This window comes from Silene latifolia, chromosome 3 (assembly GCF_048544455.1).
Source record: "Silene latifolia isolate original U9 population chromosome 3, ASM4854445v1, whole genome shotgun sequence".
NCBI classification, from domain to species: Eukaryota; Viridiplantae; Streptophyta; class Magnoliopsida; order Caryophyllales; family Caryophyllaceae; genus Silene; species Silene latifolia.
The window spans coordinates 35,010,603-35,025,006 of NC_133528.1; the positions used below are offsets into that span (position 1 = coordinate 35,010,603).

The 14,404-nt window shown below is 35.2% G+C and overlaps 1 protein-coding gene across 1 annotated transcript; it reads right to left on the reverse strand.

Moving 5' to 3' along the window:
* Positions 1–2,459: 2,459 nt before the first annotated feature.
* LOC141647546 (alanine--glyoxylate aminotransferase 2 homolog 3, mitochondrial) lies at positions 2,460–7,926 on the reverse strand. The gene is made up of 9 exons (XM_074455771.1): positions 7,548–7,926; positions 6,099–6,329; positions 5,214–5,384; positions 4,587–4,730; positions 4,330–4,509; positions 3,406–3,631; positions 3,062–3,175; positions 2,883–2,969; positions 2,460–2,773 (listed from the first exon to the last, which is right to left on the reverse strand). Exons 1-9 carry the CDS (start codon positions 7,788–7,790, stop codon positions 2,730–2,732), a joined length of 1,440 nt encoding a protein of 479 aa, XP_074311872.1. The 5' UTR covers positions 7,791–7,926; the 3' UTR covers positions 2,460–2,729.
* Positions 7,927–14,404: the final 6,478 nt, after the last annotated feature.

Genomic DNA, 14,404 nt, shown 5'->3' on the forward strand with positions numbered 1-14,404 from the left:
TGCTCATATTTCTTTACATTTACACTCGTATTTCTTTACATTTATACTCATATTTCTTTACATTTACACGCATTTTTCAGATTTACACTCATATTTTCGTGGATATGAGTTGGTGGTGGAGGACGGCGTTGGTGGTGTTTGTTGGAAGTCGGACTAAAGTTTTAATCGTAAAAGGACCAAAGTTACACTTATAAAGGACCAAAGTCACACTCAAAGGACCAAATTTACACTCTTAAACCTTCAAATTTACACTTAAAAATACTACATTTACACTCGGAAAACATCACATTTACACTTGTAAAATGTTAAAATTATATAAATTCAAAATTTCCGTCACAAAAAAATCAAATTTATACTCTTAAAATGTTACATTTACACTCGTAAAACCTCACATTTACACTTGTAAAATGTTAAAATTATATAAATTCAAAATTTCCGTCACAAAAAATCAAATTTATACTCTTAAAATGTTACATTTACACTCGTAAAACCTCACATTTATACTTGTAAAATGTTAAAATTATATAAATTCAAATTTTCCGTCACAAAAAATCAAATTTACACTCTTAAAATGTTACATTTATACTCGTAAAACCTCACATTTACACTTGTAAAATGTTAAAATTATATAAATTCAAAATTTCCGTCACAAAAAAACAAATTTACACTCTTAAAATGTTACATTTACACTCGTAAAACCTCACATTTACACTTGTAAAATGTTAAAATTATATAAATTCAAAATTTCCGTTACAAAAAAATAAATTTACACTCTTAAAATGTTACATTTACACTCGTAAAACCTCACATTTACACTTGTAAAATGTTAAAATTATATAAATTCAAAATTTCCGTCACAAAAAATCAAATTTACACTTTTAAAATGTTACATTTACACTCGTAAAACCTCACATTTACACTTGTAAAATGTTAAAATTATATTTCCGTCACATTTACACTTGTAAAACTCATACAACATTACATTTACACTTCTGAAATCTAAAACTCAAAACTGATTAATTAGGGGCTAGAGAGAGAAAGAAAAATTAATTAGTGTGTAGAAATTTGATTAGTGGTAATATTTTTTGGTAATTTTCAATCTCAACAATCCATCTCAATCCAACCATCCACATTTTTTTCCTTTTCTTTTTAATGGCCTTTAATCAAATTCATCTCAACCTTCCATTTAGTCCATCCAATGGCCCTTAGAGGGACTTATGGACTCAATGGAAGTGGTGGACTCATTAGATCTTACCTCTATATATATATATATATATATATATATATATATATATATATATATATATATATATATATATATATATATATATATATATATATATATATATTAATACGCATTATTAACAAACCCGTCGCAAATCACCCGTAACCCGACATACTCGAACGAGTAAGTCACTTACTTGATCGAATGACCCTTACTCGATCGAGTGCCAAGCTTACTCGATCGAGTACCCTACCGGCAGACTACTGTTTTGTATAAAATCAAAATTACTATACAGAGTAAGCCCCACTCGATATAGTACCACAAGACACATAAAACCGTAGTATTACAGGTTGCAATATCAAGCATTCTAAGACTCTGTTCTTTTGGACTTAAAGTCACTTAATTTAAGTTCATTTCAGATTCTTTAAGTTCAGTTCAGATCTTATAAGTTCAGTTCAGATTCAATAAGTTCAGTTAAGTTCAGATCTTATAAGTTCAGTTCAGTTTAGTTCAGATCCTATAAGTTCAGATCATATAAGTTCAGATCCTATAAATTCAGTTCATAAAAGTTATATACGAAGTATTATTTTTAAAAACCGATGCAAAAACATTTGACATTAATTATTCGATACATATATACATTATTATTTTTAAAACAAAGTTATCACTGATCTCATTATTTTTTATCGTAATGTAACTGTAGTATAATGTATGAACTAATCAATGTATATAAAGCGGAAAAATATTATTATCTTACCTTGTGCTTTAAATTATATTTTCTTATCAATGTTCTCTCTTGGCTGCCCACTAATTTCTTGTAAAAAATTTATTTGATCTCAATAAAAAAATTGCATTTTGTAATAATAATAATAATAATAATAATAATAATAATAATAATAGTTAAGTTAAATAAAGTTAATTTAAATTCGGTTCTAAGTTCAGATCCTATAATTCAGTTCAGATCTTATAAGTTCAGTTCAGTTCAGATCCTATAAGTTCAGTTCAGTTCAGATAGTTCAGAAAAGTTCAGATCCTATAAGTTCAGTTCAGATCCTATAAATTCATTTCAGTTCAGATCAGAGTTTAAAGTCCAAACCAACAAATCAAGAAGATAAACTTTGGTTGCTTTTCCAAGTAGAAAAAAGCCTGATGAGGTAACACTCCCTAACAGCATCAAAATGTGATGTCAAGAATGGAAAATAGGGAAGAAGAGGGCAACTTTACTCAACTACTCGACCAATAACCAGTTCAGCAAAATGCAATAAATATTAAATAGAGACGAGAGACAACGAGGTGTTGGCTCATCGTTTTCATGTTGTTACCAAAGCTTTACCAAAAGGAAAGCCAGAAGCCAATTCTAAGCATTCATTCATCAGATCTAAATTTCACTAATAAACCTGAGCAATGGGATATACATCACTTGAGCAATAAGATCCAACAATTACATATCAATGTAGATTCAAAGCAGCATTTATTTATGTAAGCTTGAATCGACCGACCATCTTCACATTTTTGCCATCACGTAATCCATCACGTCCACTAGGTAGTCTGTTCGAATCAACAGTCAATGATATCGTTAGTTAAATTCACAATGATAATATCCCAAAAGAAAAAGAACAATTTTAGTCGGTTAAGAATGTGAGTCGTAGATATTTACCAGCATCTTCCTTGGTGAAACACAAGGGAGGTGTAATTCTGAAAACATTGCCATAGAATCCTCCTTTTCCAACCAGCACACCCATTTCTGACAGAGTAATAGAAGAACAATTACGCTCCTTGCGTAGATATAAAGCAAGAATGAAAATTGGTAGGAAAAAAACAGAAGATGATGCTTACCTTTCATTTGGTCCATCACATGCAAAATCTCAGCCTTTGCTGGAGTTTTCTTTTGACGATCCGTAACAAGCTCAACTCCGAGCATCAATCCTCTTCCTCGCACATCGCCAATTACTACACGTTAATAAGAAAAAAAAACACAGTCAGCATTTTCAGAGGAAATATACAAGAGGAAATATACAGAGATCATCTCTCTTTCAGGGCACAGGTGAGTTAAGATAGTAAAGTGATCGACTGTTGTGGCATTGGACTAAGGTTTGACAGCCATTAGTGTCAAAACTGCAAACCCCCAAGGTAAAAAAAAAATAACGCTCTTTATTGGGGAAGAAATGATTGAAACATACATTCATATTTGTCTTTGAGGGCGGTGAGTCGTTCTTTGAGGTAAGTTCCAACAACGTGAGCATTTTCCTGAAGTTTTTCCTTTTCAATCACTTTGAGTACTGCATGTCCTGCAGAAGTGCACACAGGATTTCCACCAAATGTGTTGAAGTAGCTCCGACGAGTCAACACACTTGCTATCTCAGGTGTCGTCACTACTGCACCAAGGGGAATCCCGTTCCCAATGCCCTGAAACACCAAAACAAGAAATTAATAACATTGTTCATATTTGATTCACTATTTGGCATGAGGTCACTTTAGTTTCACTAATCGATTTCTGGATTGTCACTGCAATTCTTCGTACAAGTTCTCTCACATTAATCGGTTGTAGTATGTGTACAGTCGTACTCCTGTCTGCTGGTTACGTAGATTAGTTTGGTCTGTCTCATACAGTAGTTTACGTTTCCTTTTATCCTTTGCAAGTATGTGAAGTGACCTAAGAGTGGATGTTGGACTTCTTACCCACTTACATATGCACACATGATAAAAAAAGCCATCCAAATGCAAGCGTAAAATAGTTGATGACACGGAGAGAGTATTTATCAAATTCACCTTCAGTTTCATACAGAAATTCTAGCCAAGTCAAAATAATATTCGCAAGGTTCAACAAACAAGTCTTTGATTCCTCTCACAATGATGTTAAGATGGTTTCGATCGTTAGATCAGTAAAATGGAGACCAGCAAAAACGGAACAGCCATTGTCCTTCCAAGCTAAACAGCCAAGAGGTCCACACAAGGATCTGTGTTAACTCGTTTTTTGGTAAGCATAGGCAAATGAGGAAGTCCACTCATTTTTCACCACACAGAACATACCAAAATGAAATCGTGAACTATTGGATTAGGCCAACCAAAATGAAAACCTGGTAAAAAATGTGAATGCTACCAACCTTAGCCATTGTTACTATATCGGGAACAACTCCGTGAGACTCGAATCCCCAAAAATGACTTCCAGTGCGAGCAAATCCAGCTTGTACCTCGTCAGCTATAAAAAGTCCTCCAGCTTTCTTAACAATGTCATGGACGCAAGACAGATATCCAGGAGCTAATTCTACAATCCCTCCCACTCCCTGACATGCAAGAAAGATATATCAATCTCATATAGAGTGCAGCATGCTAATTCGACATACAGGAAAAAAAGGCAGACCTGAATTGCCTCACAGATGAAGCCCGCAACATGACCAGATGTTCCAAAATCAATGAGATCCTGAACATCTTTTGCATATTTCTCTCCATCTGCTCCAAAAAGGCCTCTATAGGGGTCAGGGTTCATGGCATGGTGGACCCCAGTCTGTCAGAGATATACGGCGATTAGTAAACATGATTTATTCAAGAGACAGGCACACAGGGAACTAGCTCAAGTTATAAAACAAAAATTCTTCTGCATAGTCATAGGATATCTAAACTTTTTAAGGTGGAAATTGGAGTAAACTAGAAAAAAAATTGAAAATTTCAACTGAGAACTTTAAACTTTGCGTTGTTCAGCGGGGGATACTTACAGTACTCCGTAGTATAATTTAGGGATTTCATTTGTTTTTTTTAGACTGGTCACACAAAATATAAAGTCAGATACAAGAATAACGCCTAAAATTTGCACAATTGTCTACATAGAGCAGATTATAGTTACATGAACAATCCTGTCTACTTGGCTAAACTTTGTAATCGGCTGTAATGAAGTTCAATCTAACAATATCGAGGTACGTAAAACAGTAAACAGTTAAAAATAATACATCGAGGTGGTTAATCTACCACAGAGTTGCATAGGAACCTCTACCTGAACAACATTGAACTTCCAATTGCACTGAGCAGTTGCACCCATAGTTCCAGCTGCATTTCCATGGTATGCATTCCTCAAGGAGATAATATCCTGGCACCCAGTATACAACTTTGCCATCATTAGAGCCAGCTCATTTGCTTCTGTCCCCGAATTTGTGAAGAACACAACCTGCATTAGTAGTGTGCATGGCAAAGTTAAAATATACACACTTTTGAAAACACAAACAAACCGGAATCTGATCAACCACGAGTTTGTTTCACGGAATCCTAAAAGCCATCTCCTGAAATTTCATGTCAAAGATCTATTCCCTTTGTTACTCTTCTTACCTCACAGTCAATTAATTTTTTTCATTCCGAGAAAATTTGATTTTAGGAAGAATAAAATAAAATTGTATGGCCATAAATGACAAATAATGAAAAAAATTATGTCACTACAACAAAAATCATAAAGGGTTAGTCTAAATTGAATTTGTGTTGATTAACATGAAGTATCATGTTAGACAATTTCTGGGATTATGATTTGTGCATAGTTTTCGGATAAAAAATTGGCAGCATCTTTCCAAAGCTTTTACAAAGCTTTGTTAGGTACAACATATTTGCATCTTCTTTATTCGATAAATCTATCACCACCACTGCTAACTACCCTACTCGGAATATACAAACTAAACTAAACTAAACAATCCCTTTTCAGTTTGCTTTACAGTATCCAATATAAAGCCATGTTCATTAATCATATGTTATAATCGTAAACATATAGTTCGTCTTGCACCAACTACACAAAACAAATAACTTTATTTGTTTTGTTCATGTACCTTAGGAACTTTAGACAGTAGTGGAGTGACACCAAACAAGAAAAGGTAAAAGTAGAGAAAAAGATGCATACTTTAAGATCACCAGGCAACTTGGAAGCCAAAGCCTCAGCAAAATCAGCAATGGCAGAGTTAAGGTACAAGATAGTTGAGTGCTGTATACGCTGTGTTTGCTTTACGATTGCATCGACTATATCAGGGTGGCAATGACCACAGCTTACAGTCGCAATTCCCCCGAATGCATCCAAGTATCTCCTCCCATTTTCATCAAACAAGTACTGCATTCTCCCATCTACTACATTCAGCTGTAACATCATTCAGACAAAGAAAAGAAAACAAGTGAGTGATTAAATTAAAGTACGGATTACTATACCAGCCAATAATTAAAGCTAACAATTGCCATAAACTTGTAAGACGTGTTTATGGCAGAATGATCGAGATCAAGACGCAAGACTGATTTTAAAATCAAGTCTCAATCCGGGATATTTAATACCTTAACATCAATTAAAAATGACTAAAAATGATTTAGGGCCGACTAACGGAATCTAAAAAAAAAAAGCAAGTTAGACAGAGTATATAATAATCGCACCTTTCAAAAACAGAACAAACTTAAAAATAAATAAATTTTGAAGCACTCAATCAAAAGTTCCATAGTTTCATTTTCATTTCAAAAGTCAACTTATAACTTGTTCGCGGATATGGAGTATAATTCATGTAATCAGTTAATCACTGGCGTAGACGCATAATAACTTGAAATCAAAGACAAATTCTAACATACGGAGTACTCCCTCTATTCCGGTCATTTGTTTTCCGTTTCCATTTTTTGGTGTCTCCGTCAATTGTTGTGCTTTCTATTTTAGGATTGCATTTGATGAGCAATTTGATACTTCACACTCAATTTGGTCCACTTGTCATTTTATAATTGACCCTCCCCTCTTTCCTTGCTATTTTGTGCCAAAAACAAAGGACACGACGGGCACGGAGAGAGTATTAAATAAAGAAGCAAATTGTAAGCATTTCATCGTAAATTACTGCAACATTTATCGGTAATGTTGAATTCCTCATCACTAAGAACTAAATGAGACGCACACAAATAAAATTAATCTGTAAGTCCGTATCTAAGAAAACCGTATCACCATTGATTTAATCGTGTATCACGAAGTTTGTTCTATGGAAATATAATCCCTTTGTGTAAGTGGTGGAGCTAAGGGGCAAGCAGCGGCGCTTGTTAATTTTTTGATTTTTTTTTTACAAGTTTACCTTATACCATTACTCATTTGCCCCCACTGAGTTCAAATCATGGCTCCCCTAAAAGGATGATCGAGACAAGGGAATAATCTAAATCAAAATATCACATGATTATAACCTTCAATCACACATTAAAAATTTATGAACAAATATTCACATGATTATTTCATTAATCACCATAAAAATGAGTTCACTTTTTAATTTCTCGTAAGAATATTCTGTGAATCTTTTCTGGTATACGTTAGAAAAATCGAAAAACAAAAGAAAAAACATACAGGCTGATTGTAGAAGGTGAACATGGAAGGACTAAGGAATTCCTTGCGCTTCTTAAGAATCTCAGCAGCGGTGGGACCGGTGTACGGAGGCGGAGAGTAATCAAACGCCGGCATCTTAGGCGTTGACACGTCATATTCCGGCGAAATAACGTCAGCATATGTTGACACTAATCGAGTTTTGACAGCGGACCGTCTGATCGCTGTCTTCACCATCGTGGCCGCTGCCGCTGCCTTGTTCATCATGGCCAAATACTCTACTACTATTTTTTTTTTTTTTTTTGTTTTTTGTAATGTTGGTTTTTTGATTCCGTAGAAGTAGGGAGGGTGAAGAAGAGAAGTGTGAGAGTGATGAGAATGAGAAGTGCCAAATAAGTCCCATGAGTTGGGGTTGTTTATAGGAAGGAAGATATAGATATGGACAAATATGTGGATCCTACTTTGTGTACTCCAAACTCTAAACTCTTCTAACAAAAAAATAATAGGGACATACTTTTTCACATAAGAATTTTACTCTTTTACATACGTCTTTAATCATATTACCCTTGTCATTTTTTTCATCACTCATCCATTCCTTCATCTCCCTTCGATCTTCACCACCAAGTCACTAACTATTAATCTAGTAGCATAGGTAGAAGATGAAGATGTATAGAAATATATGTATTGTATTGTAGAGAGAATATAGAAGAGAAAATATGATAATGAGTGATTTGTGTAAATTGTATTATGAAAACTTATGTTTACAATTGTTATGAGTACAAGTATATATAGTGATTCTGTTACATTAGTCAACTAACAGTCAACTATTAACTAACCGACTTAATCTCTATCTAACTCCTAACTAACTCTTTATAATACTTATTATTCCCCCCTCAAGCTGGACAGTTTTGCAAAACTAGTCCAAGCTTGGAAGCCAAGAATCTATGCTGTTCAGTACCCAGTGCTTTAGTCATCACATTTGCTATTTGTAGACCTGATCTGATATGCTTAGTAACTAAGAAGCCTGCTTGCTGTTTGTCCCTGACAAAGTGGCAGTCAATACTTAGATGTTTTGTTCGCTCATGAAATACTGGGTTCTCTGAGATATGCTGAGCAGCCTTGTTGTCACAATAGAGAAAAATGGGCTTAGGTACTGATATTTGCAAATCCTGTAACATAGCATCAACCCAGACCATTTCTGAAGTTGTATAGGACATACTCCTATACTCTGATTCTGCACTGCTTTTACTTACAGTGGCTTGTTTTTTTGTTTTCCATGAAATCAAGGACTCCCTTAAGAATATGCAATAGCCACTTAAGGACTTACATGTGTATGCACACTTGCCCCAGTCTGCATCACTGAATGCAGTAAGAGTAAGATCTGAGCTAGCTTTATATAGTAAACCAGTACTTACAGTGGTCTTTATGTATTTAACCACATGTAAGGCTGCTTGTAAATGAGGTACCCTTGGCTGACTAACAAATTGGCTCAAGTGCTGTACACTATATGATAAGTCTGGCCTGGACATGTTCAAATACAGTAACCTTCCCACTAACCTTCTGTACTGTTCAGGATCTTCAAGTAACTCACCCTGATCAATAGATAACTACAAGCCTCTTTGCATTGGAAAGTTTACTGGATGACAGTCTTCCATGTTAAGATCCTTGACAATATCCATAATATATTTTCGTTGATTGATCATAATACCCTTGTCATTCCTAGATATCTCCAGTCCAAGAAAATATCTAACAGTACCCAAGTCTTTTATAGAGAAAGCAGCATCTAAACCTTGCTTCACTTTGGTAATTTCAGAAACTGAACTCCCTGTAAGTATTACATCATCCACATAGACCAGTATAGCTGTGAATGAATTATCTTGAGGCTCAGTCTTTGTAAACAAAGAATAATCTTGCTTTGATTGAGTATATCCTAAACTTTCCAAGTATTTAGACAACTCCTTATTCCATTGCCTTGATGCTTGTTTGAGACCATATAATGATCTTCTTAATTTACAAACCATACCAGGTTGAACATCATAACCCTCTGGTGGTTTCATAAAAACCTCTTCGTCCAAAAATCCATGCAAAAATGCATTATTTATGTCCAATTGAAAAATAGGCCAATTCTTTGCAGCTGCAACAGCCAAGACTGCCCTTACAGTTGTGAATTTGGCAACTGGTGAGAATGTATGTTGGTAATCCCTATCCTTAACTTGATTAAAATCTTTAGCAACCAATCTTGCCTTAAATCTTTCAATTGTTCCATCAGGCTTATATTTTATCTTATAGACCCACTTGGACCCTATTGGCTTGACCCCAGTTAGCAAAGAAACCAACTCCCATGTCCGATTTTGTTCTAATGCATCAACTTCTTTATTCATGGCCTCTACCCATCTGGAGTCTTGTTTAGCCTGAGAATATGTATAAGGCTCATGTTCTTTTATTACATTAGCCAGTGAGGCCACATAAGTCGGGTCAAAATCTTCCAGTTTTTGTAGAATAGATGACTGATATGGAGTAAGAATAGCTGATCCTGCAGATGCATCAGACTGAGCAACATGCTGATTGCTAGTTTGAACAGGAAGCTTGATGTTACATTGAAAACCCTTCATTCTAGAAGTTAACTGCCTAGGCCTGCTAGACCTTCTTATTTGAACAGCAGGAATTGCAGGTTGGTCTTGTTCATTTAAAAGAATAGAGGATTCGACATTTCCATGTTGAATCTCAGTGACTGGTGCCTCATGCTGTCCCTGATCATTATGCTGTACAGGAGACTGGTGGCCTGTACTAGCTTGGGAACTATTATCTTTCACCAAGAGCGTGGAGGTAGCTGGATTAACCAAGCTGGTGGTTGTGATATTGAAATCCTCATCTACCTGCTTTCTTTGAAAAGGAAACACACTTTCCAGGAAAACAACATCTCTACTAACAAATACCTTATGCAAAGCTAGGTCATACAGTCTAAAATCTTTCTGATTGTGAGGGTACCCTATGAATATGCATTTTCTTGCTTTTGTACCAAACTTATTAGAAAAAGTTGGTGGCATAGTAGCAAAACAACAACATCCAAAAACTTTTAATTGAGAATAATCAGGAAGATGATGAAACAACAACTCAAAGGGTGTCTTGTTATCTATTACAGGTGATGGCATAATATTAATAAGATATGTAGCAGTCAACAAGCAATCTCCCCATAACTTAATAGGTAGGTTTGCATGAATCTTTAAGGCCCTAGCTGTATCTAATAAGTGTCTATGCTTCCTCTCTACCCGGCCGTTTTGCTGTGGTGTGCCTACTATACTAGTTTGATGTATAATCCCCCTGGTCTTAAAAATTTGATCACATGAATGTTGTAAAAATTCAGAGCCATTATCTGATCTTATTATTTTTACTTCAGCCTTAAACTGTTTCTCAATATAAGCAAAAAAGTCTTTAATCAAACCATAAACTTGTCCCTTATTTTGAAACAAAATAGTCCATGTGTTTCTAGAGAAATCATCTAAAATTGTTAAAAAATACTTAGCTCCTGACATAGAGGGAACCTTATAAGGGCCCCAAACATCCATATGTAACAAATTAAAACAACATGAAGCTCTATTTTGACTTAAAGAAAAGGGTAGCCTGTGATGCTTAGCAAGAATACAGGTTTCACATGAAAAATTCTTCTTTATTACAGCATCAGAATCTGTTACAAGTTTTATTCTGTCTAAAACCATGTGACCCAATCTAGCATGTAGCATATCCAATTTATTACAAGATTTTTGTATGACTGAACTATGTAAAGAGGCACTATCTTGTAAATTTTTGTCCAAACAAATCTTAACCAAACTAGCTATTCTATTCTTAACATCAGCATGCACTGGTTTGTAAAATCTGTACAAGTCACCAATCCTCCTCCCCTCAGCAATGACAACATTACTTGTAAGGTCCTGAAATTGACAACCATGTGAAGTAAACACAACAGACAAACCAGTATGATCAACTAGCTTACCAACAGAGAGTAAATTTTGTTTGAAGTCAGGAATATAAAACACATTAAGCAACTCAAGAGACTCAGTCAAAAGTACAGTACCCATTTGATAAACATATTTAATAGTACCATCAGGAAGACCTACTCTGACTGGTGTAGTAAAACTTCACAAATTAGACAACAAGGTAATATCATAAGTCATGTGATCAGATGCTCCTGTGTCTATTATCCAACTACTCATTGATCTTGACTTATGAACATTAAATACATGAGATTGAGAGGACAAGATACCTGCAAAGTTAGAGCTTGATAAAGAGGACTGCTGATCAGTAAGTCTTTTGAGAACTTGATCAACAACTGAAGTAACAAGACCATCTATAACATCAGAAGAAAGCACAGACTGAGAAGCTTCTGTTACATTAGCAGAATTACACCCCTTGCTGTGGCTATTTGCAGGCAAGGGCTTATCCAAGGGTGAATCATAGAGTAGAACATCTGCATTATTGGCACCTTTCTTGTACTGACCAGAACCAGCAGCATTAACCTTTCCTTTCCCCTTATTCTTATCCCGAGGAAATCCTTTGACCAGAAAACAATTATCTGGATTATGACCCGTCTTTTTGCAGTGAGGGCACTTATTTAAGAAGAAACACGTTTGCCTTGTGTGACCCTTCCCTTTACAATGGTCACAGAACTTGGGAACAAACCCTCCAACAGCAGAGTCAGTTGCAGACTGACCAGATAACCCCTGAGCATCAGGCTGTCTAAACGAAGTATAAGCATTGGTTTCAGATAACTGTCCCACTGCATCTGTAATCTGCTTCTGCCTCTCTATCTTTTGCAGCAAGCTTAGAGACTTATTGATAGATAGCAAAGGTTCCATAGACAAAATTTGCGTTCTAACCCCATCATAACCAGAATTAAGACCCATCAGAAATTGTATTAGCTTAGCATTATTTTCCCTTTCCAAAATTTTCTTAATCAAAGAATAGGAACACAAGTCAATCTTGCCACAGGAACAGGTGGGTAATGGATCTAATGCATCAAGTGTTTCCCAAAGATTTTTCAATGAACCATAGTATTCAACCAAAGAACTATTATTTTGCTTAACATCACCTAATTCTTGCTTTAACTGATACACTTCAATGGCATTAGCCTGCCCATACCGTTCCAATAATTCTGACAAAAGTTCCCTAGAAGACCTGACATACTTAAAATTTTCTCGAATTGATTTTTCAAGAGAATTTAAAATCCAACGCATGACCATCAAGTCACACCTCACCCACTGATGATACTTTTTGTCAGTCTTTGATGGCATAATACAAGAACCATCCACAAATCCATCTTTGTTTTTAGAAGCAAGACTCATGTAAACATCCCTCTTCCAACCAAGGAAATCATGACCACCAAATAACCAATTAACTAATTGTGAAGTTGGTTGGTCAGAAGAACTCAAAAACAAGGGATCATCATAAAATTCATAAGCAGGTGTAGAAGAATCAGTAGAAATATCAGTCGGCATATTGATGAGTACAACAGAATCAAGAAACTCAATATATGACTAAGAATCAAAAGAACAATGGTGCGGAAGCGTAAAAATGGATAGAAATAACCTCTAGTTCTTGAGTAATGCGGCAAGAACTAGAACAAAACCCCAATAACCAAGATCAGAAAACCATAAGCTGATACCATATTAATCTAGTAGCATAGGTAGAAGATGAAGATGTATAGAAATATATGTATTGTATTGTAGAGAGAATATAGAAGAGAGAATATGATAGTGAGTGATTTGTGTAAATTGTATTATGAAAACTTATGTTTACAATTGTTATGAGTACAAGTATATATAGTGATTCTGTTACATTAGTCAACTAACAGTCAACTATTAACTAACCGACTTAATCTCTAACTAACTCCTAACTAACTCTTTATAATACTTATTACTAACACCAACCACGGTCTACTCCGTTAACAAACCCCATCCAATATTGTCGTCGGCAACCTCATACTGATCGACTTCGCCCGCCGTCCAACGTCGACCTCCCCCTGCCCTGCACACTTCCTCTCCCTCTACACCATTCCCCTTCTACGTACTCTAAGATTTCAATAAAAAAAAATCGATGATTTATTTGCGGCATTTGATTGTCCCTACATAATGTGTACAACATTGACTATCAAGACTCATGAAAAGTGTAGCAGTACCGAGAGTGTATTGCATTGACAAGCACAAGACTCACAGTAGGTCTCCCTTGTGACGGATCGGATCTTGCGACGGTTATTTTGTGAGTGAAAATGGGTAGAGGGGACAAGGTGGACACCCACCCCATGTGTTCCTCCTCTCACCCCTATGGGTTTTTTGTGAGACAATATGGTACCCATCACAAGTTTGTAACGGATACCTTCCGTCATAAGGGAGAATTTGTGCAAGACTCAAAACTTCAAAAGTTGCATTGTTAATTAGATAATGGTTGAACAATTGAAAACCCTAATTTTTTCAATTTATAATTGCTATATAACAAAACTATTTCACTAATTGTTGAATTATAGTTCATTATTCAAATTTTTAGAATAATTAGATTCGATTTAAGGAGAAAATGCATGTATAAGACTTAGTTTGTCTAGGTTTAGGAAAAGGGTATGCTATGGAAAGTTAATGAAAAATTGTATGTGAAAGAGTAAAGTCCGTATGTGAAAAAGTAATTCCGAAATAATATACTCCCTCCAATTCTCTATTTTCTTCCTCTTTAGTTTGGGCACAAGAATTAAGAAATTGAGTATTATATTGATAAAAAATTGGGTGGGGTTTGGTGATAGGAGAGAGGGATGAATAATTAAGAGTTAAATAATGAATTGTGGGACACAAATATTAAAGTAAAGAATAAAATAGGATTAAAAGAGTTGGGTGGGTGGG